The sequence below is a fragment of the Oreochromis aureus genome, linkage group 6 (genome assembly GCF_013358895.1).
Source record: "Oreochromis aureus strain Israel breed Guangdong linkage group 6, ZZ_aureus, whole genome shotgun sequence".
Classification (NCBI taxonomy): Eukaryota; Metazoa; Chordata; class Actinopteri; order Cichliformes; family Cichlidae; genus Oreochromis; species Oreochromis aureus.
Genome location: NC_052947.1, coordinates 11,142,402 through 11,152,416, shown reverse-complemented (window position 1 = coordinate 11,152,416; position 10,015 = coordinate 11,142,402). Strand labels below are relative to the sequence as shown.

The 10,015-nt window shown below is 41.6% G+C and overlaps 1 protein-coding gene across 2 annotated transcripts; it reads right to left on the bottom strand.

Annotated features, from left to right (window-relative positions):
* Window positions 1–712: 712 nt before the first annotated feature.
* Window positions 713–9,260, bottom strand: akap8l (A kinase (PRKA) anchor protein 8-like). 2 transcript variants are annotated; one of them, XM_039613584.1, is made up of 14 exons: window positions 9,108–9,260; window positions 8,219–8,257; window positions 7,868–8,087; window positions 5,822–6,422; window positions 5,145–5,259; window positions 4,979–5,031; window positions 4,534–4,564; window positions 4,171–4,276; window positions 3,911–4,052; window positions 3,508–3,613; window positions 3,283–3,413; window positions 2,497–2,592; window positions 1,930–2,175; window positions 713–1,761 (listed from the first exon to the last, which is right to left on the bottom strand). In XM_039613584.1, exons 1-14 carry the CDS (start codon window positions 9,130–9,132, stop codon window positions 1,567–1,569), a joined length of 2,106 nt encoding a protein of 701 aa, XP_039469518.1. In that variant the 5' UTR covers window positions 9,133–9,260; the 3' UTR covers window positions 713–1,566. The 2 variants fall into 2 exon arrangements, with proteins under 2 accessions (XP_039469518.1, XP_039469517.1); XM_039613583.1 differs by having other exon boundaries at window positions 713–2,175.
* Between the last annotated feature and the right edge of the window lie 755 nt (window positions 9,261–10,015).

The window sequence follows — 10,015 nt, the reverse complement described above, 5'->3', positions numbered from 1 at the left end:
AACCAGCATGTGCAGAAGAGCATCTCTGAATGTGTAACATGTTAAATGCTGAACTACACTAGCAGCACTAACTTGTACATATGTTTCTTGTGTAAATGTAAATGCCTGTATTATTGTGTATTACACACAATGGAGAGATCACAAACTGTGTTTCATTGTTCTTGTAATAAAGGCATGTTAATAAAGAGCTATTCTATTATATTCCAAAGACTACACCAGATGCAACTCCTGTCAACTAAGCCAGGAAACTGAGGTCACAATTTGCACAGGATAAATCAGCAAGAAGACTGGAAAAATATTGTTGGTCTGATGAACGGATTGCTGCTGTGATAGTTCGACAGGCTTGGAGTTTGGTGTAAACCACATGAAAGCACAGAGCCATCCTGCCTTCTATCAATGCTTCAGGAGGCTGGTGGCATTATAGTGTCAGGGTAATTTTTTGGAACACTTTAGGTCACTTAGTTTCTTGAACATAATGAGCTCTCTGTACTCAAATCACCTCAACAGTCACCATATCTCAATCCAATAGAGCACCTTTGGGCTGTGATGTAACAGGAGATGCAGCTGTGTGATGCCATCATCTCATTGTGAAGCAAAATCCATGAGCAGCGTTTCCAGCACCTTGTTGAATCGATGCCACAAAGTAGTAAGGCACTTTTTAAGCAGCCACTGAGTTAATTTCACTTGTATTTGGGAAATAACACAAAGAAACTGATTTAGTCAACGAGTTTATTTCTTTCCCAGACCGAGACAAAACTAAAATGACTGAAAATATTCCGAATGATATTCAAAATGTTGCACGCTTATCCTACAAACAGTCCCCTCAATCATCTCAGGCAGCCCCACCTGCAGAGTTAAAAAGCCCTCCTTATAGATTTATCCAAAAGTTTGGAAAATGGTCATTCATCAATACTGGGAAAGGCCAGAAAGCCATGACATTGTGTAAACTCTCGAACACCCCCCCCCCCCAAAAAAAGTACACAATATATCTCAATGTTACAATAGCCGCAATTTCTTAATTCTAAACAACTTACATTTTAACAAAAAGGCACAACAACAACAAAAAAAAAAAATTACTTTGACGTTTTCATAAATATGCTCATGTGTCTTCTTGCCAAAGTTGAAATGAGAAGTCCAACAATGCCTCTGTCTGCACCGAGTACAAAGCTATTCCTGGGAACAGACCAGTTCAGCGTTGAGACTGAGGAAGGGTAAACCACACGTCCGGTCTACTCTGATATTTAAAAAGTCGTCTACCCATAACTTCGTTGAGACTTTGTATGCATGCAGAAGACAAGAGTTACTATTTTTGACATTTGCTTTCATGTAAATCTCTGCAGGAAAGTGAAGAAGAGCAGTAGACAAAATGTGCAACTGCTTTTACCAAACTCAAATAACAAGCTCAGACTGACAGTGAAACATGACTGGAGCAGGTATATGTAATCCACAATACACGTGGCAGTCAAACTGGACAGTAGAGGTCATAGACTGGTCCAAACAGATGTTCAGGTGGAAAGGTTACACTCTCTCTCTCTCTCTCTCTCTCTCACTCACACAGAGCGGAAATCATTCATGATCATTGGCATCTTCCTCTTCGAGCACTGCTGCCTCCAATCCTTCATCTCCCAAGTCACCGTGTAATCCCTCTTCACCAATCTCATCATGAACCACATATCCCTCATCCTCTTCCTCCTCCTCCCCAACTTCAAAACCTTCCTCCTCATCCTGGTTCTCCTCATCCTGGTTCGCCTGCTGCTCCTCCTCATCCTGGTTCGCCTGCTGCTCCTCCTCATCCTGGTTCGCCTGCTGCTCCTCCTCATCCTGGTTCGCCTGCTGCTCCTCCTCCTCATCCTGGTTCGCCTGCTGCTCCTCCTCCTCATCCTGGTTCGCCTGCTGCTCCTCCTCATCCTGGTTCGCCTGCTGCTCCTCCATCTTTTCCTCCTCCTCCGTGCCTGCTGCTGCTTCTTCTGATGCTGCTGCTTCAGCAGTCTCTCCTGCTTCTCCTTCGACCCCCTCTTTGCTAATCTCCCCCTCAGGAGCAGGCTCATCTTTGGCAGGTTCTCCTTCCGCCTGGCTCTCTGCCGCTTCGCCTGTGACCTCCAACTCTGATACGTCCATTGCCATGCTGTCTTCTGGATCCTGTTCATCTTGGTTACCAGTGAACGGGTTTTCACCCTGACGAAACAAAAGAATTGAGAAAAATTACATTTTGACCCACTGCACTCATGGGAAGTTATGTATGTTTGCATCAGACAGTTTCTGCACACTAAAACCCATACTGCTGATACAAACCTCCAAGTGCAATATTATTAATCAGATTTTTTCCAAGTATTAGTTCCCTTTTTTCTTAACAGTGCATTTACTGACACGGCTGGTCTTCTGTTCTTTGTGTTTACAAAAAATAAATAAAAAATAAATACATACATACAAGTAGTTGGTGCACATTTATAATCACATTTATTTCTGATGCAAGCCCAAACAGGACTCTGTGCATACCTTGAGGTAGCTCTCCAGCTTCTTGCCAATGAGTTTGTGGTTAAGGATGCTTCGAGCAACTGACAGACTGGCCCGCTTGGACTGCTCCATCATACCCTTCAAATAAACAACATTTCCATGTCAGAACAAAACATCGTAAACAATAGCCTCAGCTCTGTGGCACCATTTGTGACATCAGTGCAGGGCTTTGCAGAGTTACTGCATTTTAAAAATGGCACTGCACAAACAGGGAGTGGATGGGGTAACCGTTTATCCCATCCTCTGACAGTCTAAAGTTCTAAATGTTTTCTGATAAGGCAGAATCAATGTTAGCCAACCTCTGGCCTTCAGTGCTTGAATGAAAAAGTCAGCAGCAACGTCTCTACAGAAATCATGACCCAGTCTCACGCAGCCTACAAACCTTGCTGTGTAAGCAGCTTCCTATACAAATCATTTTCTTCTACTGTCTACATCTGCCAACTAAATGAAACACATTCTGCAGAATGACAGGACGGTGTAGTTGGAAGAAAACAGTTACTACATGAAACTGGTCACAACAACATTTGTGGACTTTCTCAATGATACTGAAATTATTATTTTTTTGGATGCACTGGGTGCTATTTAGATCCATTTATACAGCTGATATCTCCAGAACCAGACAAGCCACACCAAAATAATAACGATGATCATCTAAACAATTACCCGAAGGACGGAGATAAAAATAAAAGTGCACTGATTTGAATGTAGCATTGTCCTTTTAAACATATAGGCTTGTGCGACAGTCCATTTGCAGAAGACCTGCTGTACCTTGCGGTTGTAGTTGTGGTCAGGAGACTTGATGTGTTTCTGTATCAGGTGGGGCTGCATGGGAATGAAGAGGTCACATGCTGCACAGTGAGCAGCTTCCACCTTCCTCATAAAGTGCTCCATTCCAAGCTCTGTACAAGCGTGAGAGAAATATCTGTAGTGAGCAATTCATGCGCATCTTCAGTTTTTTAGACTACACAACACACAGTGGGAGTTTCTGCTTACCCCTGGTGAGGTCCTGCTCTTTGTACACCTGGCAGATTGCAGCACTGTGGTTCTCCAGCTGGCTCACCCTCTCCTCTGTCTTCTTAAACTTATTCTGCAAATACTCCTACAAAGGAAAGTTTTTTGTTTTTTTTCCACGAAACTTTTACCTCACCCAATATCTTTACTCTTGCATACATGTATAAATCACGCGTCGGCTCTGGAAAATCACTGCATAAATATTTCAGCACATTCAACCAGAAATGTTTTTCCATTTAACCACACTCCAAACTGTTTTAGTATATTTACAACAAGCACTTCCCTGAAATTTGGCTAAGAAATGTAACATTTCTAAAAGCCTATGATTGGCCAGTTACTTCATCTTCATTAATCATAAATATGACTTCCAATAAATTTGAGTTACCTGCAAAAAGTCTGTAGTGGGCTTGGACAACTGGCTGGAAAGGAACTTAAAGTGGTCCTTGTGGAAGCGACTCTCAAGATGAGCTTCCATTTCTTCCTTGTAGAACGAACGGAACTTGCACACAGAACATGCAAACATCACCCTGAAAAAATATTTAAAGTCTTAGTCAAAAAAGCCCATCGGAAAGAGCCACAGGTGAGATTGAAAACAAAAACAGCAAATGAGAGTTGAAAGAACTTTCTAGGAGTTTGTAAATTCACCTTTCCAGGAATCCTCGTCTCTTCCTCATTTTTGGGTGCCTGTCCTGACCCTGGGGCGGTGTCTGTTTGCCCTGTGGCTTTTTCTTCTCTTCCAGTTTGGATGCAGCTAATAAGAAGCAAAAGTGCAGAAGACACGTATATGAACAACCCCAATACAAAAAACAAAACAAAACCCCCAAAACAAACAAAAACAGGGAAAGTGTAAATTTTAAATAAATTATTTAAGTGTATATAAATAATAAAAAAAATAATGAAACACAATATCGAAAGATTCAGAGAATCTGGAGAAATCTTTCCACAATCTTCAGTTAACCCAAAATTAAAAAAAGAATGTCAGTGAGGAGTCACTGGAGTTAAGATTACCTTTATCACCTTCTTCAGCAGGTTTTGTCTCCTGCAAAGAAAAATATTTCATTACTCAAAGAACAAAAAAACAAAAACAAAAAAAAAAAACAAAGTCAAAAATGGCTCCATCATCTGAATCTTAGCACAGATGTTTACTGCTGGATGTAGTCATGCTATCATAAATATTTGCAACACATATTCAACTCAAATCTGTGACACTGGTTGATCATGAAGAAAAAAAGAACATCGCGTTTAGCCTTTTTGTCTGTTTTGTAAAACCACATTCTCATCCTCATTTGCATTTACATTTAAATTATTATTTCCATCTGAAACTGTACACCGATTGCTTAAAGCAAGTTCCAGGGACAAGTTAATTAGATCCTAAAGTAATACAATAAACCTTTAAACCTTTGAAATGCCACTGTTGACAAAAGACTGAGCTGTCAAAGGCTGATCCACTCACCGCAGCAGCTGTTGTCTTTGCCTCACCACCATCGCCGTTTTTCTCTGGTTGCTCTAAAAACACGGAGCACACGCATAAGACCAAAAAAGACACCAAAATATCTGCCAAGTAATGAGGTCCTTTGAGAATACCACACAGTCGACAAAAAAAAAAAAAAAAAAAGTACCTTGCGTAGCCTCTGACTCGGCACTGTCCGTCTTGTTCATCTTCGACTCTGGCTCGTCACCTGATGTCGGGGTCTGCTTTCTTTTCTTCTGAATATCCCGCTGTGGCTTCACCTGCTACAGTACACAGAAATCAGTTTGCACACAAATGCATTTAGTGATAATAAAAATAAATACAAACCTGGACAATACACCTTCAATTAAACACTAATAGATACTAGAATTAATGTTTGCAATGTTCATATTCTCCTCGTGGCATTTCCACATCAATAGTGTTAGCCTCATCTTAAGACAAGCCAGAATTGGGGCAAAGGAAAGAAAAAGGAAAAATCTATCTAAGCTACTTAATGCAAAAAAAAAAAAAAAAAAAAAAAAAAAAAAAAAAAAAAAAAAATCAACATCCGGACAGTTATCAGGGCAATGAATTGTGTGGGGAGATGTGGGATTTGTCTTTACTGTAGATACAGGGCAGTTAATTTCTTCTGGAACTAGAAGGGCAAGTGATACTGCAAATATGTGTTGGGCACTATCTGTGACAAACTGCTTTAGGTAGCAAATAACAGGCACTGTCAGTTTAGCAAGACTTGCCAGTTGACTGAGAATACAAAAGGAGGGAATTAGAAAGGGCTTAACTTTTTCCAGGTATCTGAGGAGGTCTTATTTGGCTGGAGGTACTTACTTTGTTAAGGGGTCTCTTGCGGCCTCGCTGCCGGCCAGCCCGTGGGCCCCCTCCAAAATGCCTCCCAGGAAAGTCGTGAGGCCCTTGAGTAGAACCCTGGAAGCCCCCACTCTCAGGGTACATGCGGTTGGACAGGAGGGAAGGGAGCTTTCCTCTACCACCTCCTGGAGAGTGGCCGCGGTGGGACTGGCCACCGCTACCACTTCCCCGCAAACCTCCGCTTAATGGAGTGGGGTCTGACCTGCGGCTTCCAAACCCTCCAGTAGCTCCTCGACCCCCGGCGCTTCCACCCCTTCTGGGGGAACGTCGGCCTGCTCCAGCCCATCCTCCACCTCCAGAACCTCCTCCTTGGGGACTGGTGAAGGACTCCCTCATATTCTGTCGCATTTTAGCGACTCCATAGGAAGAGGAGGGGCTATCAAAGCCTCCTCCTCCTCCTAGCCCAAGTCCCCCTCCGAAGCCCTGGCCTCCTCGCTGACTCAACAGCATGCTGTCCTCCCGGCCATCACCAAAACCATAGCTACCGCCGCCAGATCTGTAGAGATCTCGGGAGGAGGCAAAAGCGGAGGAGCGCGAGTCGAATGACTCGTACTGGTCAAACCTGCAGGAGGGAGGAAGAGGGTTGGTAGAGAAGAGCAGAGAGCAAGGGAGGCAGAGAGGGCAGCCAGGTTTGGATTTCTCCACCTGCTATTCCTTCTCCTCTGTGGTCTCGCTTTCTCCATGTTTTCTTGTCACTCCCAGCTTCATTTCAGAAAACAATTTAGATCAAAAATTAATGATCCACAACAACTTAAAACACTGTGCTTGTGGTACATTGTAAAGTTATTTCTTTTGTTTTTAAAATCTCATGTCTACAGAAATTACTGCAGATTAGGGAAATGCAGTTTGTTTTTTAAGCCTCTCTCCTTTTTAAAGGATGGGCTGTAAAACCTTGTACAGACATGAACATGGTCCATCAGAACCAATGACGACTCTTACAAGAAGTAAAGTGTCCTGGGAACTGACTCAATTACAATAAACACTAATGAAAAGGGGTTTATATTAAAAAAAACATATACTGGGCATTTTTTCAAGGGGAGATTGTGTTTCTGTAAATACATTGAGCATCCTTCAATAAACATTTCAGCTTGAGAAGGCATTATCAGGGCACCTGTAAACCCATCTCTCTTCAGTAACCTAAAGCCAGAAGACAGGGTTAGGTCACATGGAGGGTGAGAGAAACAACGTGTGTAAACACAAACACAAAGCCGGGACAAAAGCAATGCTCAGAGTTTTAAATAAAGATGGATTGGCTTTATATGCAACAATGTCAGTTTGTAACAAATGGAAAAGCTGGTCTGTAACTGCACCTCCAACAGGGGACCATGCATTTCACAGCGTCTTTGGTTTAAAGGATCACATCATCATTTTCTTCTCAATAAATGAGGGAAACTGCAGCATAGCAAATGGGAGCAAACAATGCATCCTCAGATGCTGAGGCATTCAAATGCAGCCTGGACGATACGATCTTCTCATCTCAAGCAGGAATTGAGGCAACATGTTTCCAACAAGGATTGAGTGCAAACAGTAATGCCGTAACAAAGACTAAAACAGCACAATTTACTGGTGCAACCTCACAATTTCCAAACGATATCAACTCTCCAAGTCTCTGCAAACAGTGGTATACCCTTTGTTTTTTTCCCCCCCCCAACCCAACCACTGTGAATAACTGCTCTTCAGAACCAGTGGAAAATCGCAAGCTAGGAGGGTAGCCAGGTGTGGATTGGTCCTAATGATGGACTTTAAAATTAGAACGGCTATTAGAAGGCCTAAGCATTTACTGAGACAACTGTAAAACAAAGTGGTGACTTGACATCAGCCAGACATGACGTGACACTAATAGACGATGCTCTCAAGCAACCAGAGGGCCAAATTTGTAATGCAAGATGATTTTTCTAACAGTACAGACACCAGTGGCAAATATGACACATTCAGGTGCATGGATGTGTGGGAATGGTACCCTACTAAGAAAGATGGTATGAAGCATAAAAAGGAAAGTACTGTTACCTGTCACTTCGACCCCCTTTAAACCCCCCCTCCAACTGAGTGAGCATGTCCAAGCGCTGGTTAATCTTAGCAATGACTGCATCTGCATGGGTGCCCGTGGATGAGAGCAGAGATGTTCCCGAGAGCCCTCTTTTCATGTGGCCACTGCCACCTCCATAGCCTCCGAGTCCAGACATGGAATCCTTGTAACCTCCCCCGTGCATATCGAAACCACCTGAACCTAGTAAAGGGGGTGGGGCAAACAAATTAACACACTCCCTGTGAAGAAACAAATTAAGTAAACAGAATAAACATGCACTACTTACTTGCTTCATAAATAGCAGTAATTCAGGGCTGAGTGTACCAACTTACCTCTGCTTCCAGAGCCTCCACCTCCCCAACTGGAGTAACCTACAAAAGGAGAGAATATGGACTGATAACATAAAAGCACTGGGAATTTTATACCAACAGATCCACAAGCATGTGCGGATTTATTACAGGGAGCTGTTCAATAGCGCAAATCGTTAAAAAGCATAGGAAGGGGGAATCCACTGCACTTGGAGTAAAATTTAACAAAAACTGGCCGTATATTTATTTATTTATTTAAACTTTACCATTTGACAATCAATTTGCAAGCTTTCTCTCTTAATAGATATTCAGCTAGCGAGTTGTGCAGTTCAGAAAGGAACAGCAATTAAATCCAAAGACTTAAAGGCATCTTGTCAGAGGCGGCCATTTTATCAGCTAGCCTTTAAACTATTCCGACATTGACTCCATTTTAAAAGAATAAGCTAACGAACTTTGGCAGAGCACCTGACACGTCTTACAACAAACCGCCAAAGGCCCATAAAGTCGTCTGTGTTAGCATCGCTAGCAAACAATCTGCCCGATAGCGAGATGGGCCGCGTAGCTAGCAGTGGTTCATTAATGTTGGCTGATGGGCCTAGCGTAACGCTGACGATTATTTTTAATTTTCGCTAAAACAAACCTACCTACTGGTATTTGGCAGATTTTGTAATAACTGGTAAGAATATACAACACGACTACTGTTTAGCTAGGTCTTTGTTTCAGGCTGCAGCCGGCTAAAGGCTGGCTCTTATGCTGGGGAGCTTTTTTTTTTTTTTTTTTTTTTTTTAAGAAAACGGCATTAGCTTAGCTAGCGGCTAACAAACTGGTCAGGGGAACAAAGCATGTGGCTAACTGGGTAACTATCAATATCTATAGCCAAATGTGAAACAAAAGCTAAGCAGATTATATTTACCAGAGCCGTAACCCCTGCCTTCCATGATATTTTGTGCGCCGTTTGGACGAAACTAGCAACACGAGCGGCTACAGATCCAAGAAAAGAGTAGCTGCTTGTAGCAAAATGTATCGAGCCAAGTCCGACACGTCAAAACCACGTGACCGACAAGGCCTCGTTACGTCACTGGTATGCCTATAATTGAATCTGAACGTGAATATATATTTATTATAAAATTGTTTCAGATATCAATAATAGATTTAATGAAGGCAAGAAGAATGTATCCTGATCTTGACCAAAGGCTACAGATGTGTAACGCCCATAAATGTAGAGATTAATATTGAATAATCAATCAATCAACCAATCAATCAATCAAAGACTCAGTGTACTATATACAGAGGTATACAGTATGCCCTGAATTGAAACATCTTAACTATGTACACACACAAAACACGTTAAACAGAGTATTTGCTTCTGTAAATATAAATATTGCCAGTAAATCTTCATGAGCTGTCATTTGAGTTGCACAATAAAATATCTAATATATGTATATGTGTATATCTTCCGACAAAAGAAAACATTGTTATCACACATTTTATAATTAGGAAATCTTAAATATTTCATCTCTTTGATTCCACATATCATCACAGCACTTTAAAAGGCATTCTATTGAGAACTTTGTTTCATTTTAATCTTACACAGAAGGGGAGATCATGTCATCATAAAGTATTTCTCATCTCATCACATCATCATCGTCATGATTTTTGTTGCAGTTCGGGCTGTATCTGCTATCAGATTGTGCGTTTTGCCATGAGTAGTGAATTGCAAATTAAAATTTGCCCTCTAGGAGAAGGCAAGAAAGCTGTCATTAAAACCTGTATCTGAAGTCTATTAATAAATAAATAAATAAATAATAATAAATAATACAT

Bases quoted from the DNA above. Each gene is read 5' to 3' on its own strand.
- akap8l (XM_039613583.1), bottom strand. From the start codon at position 9,132: ATGGAAGGCAGGGGTTACGGCTCTG. The intron at 3,614-3,910 runs GTAACTCAAATT...TTTCCTTTGTAG, and splicing joins CCACTACAGACTTTTTGCAG to GAGTATTTGCAGAATAAGTT. The intron at 3,414-3,507 runs GTAAGCAGAAAC...ACGCTTGTACAG, and splicing joins AGAGCAGGACCTCACCAGGG to AGCTTGGAATGGAGCACTTT.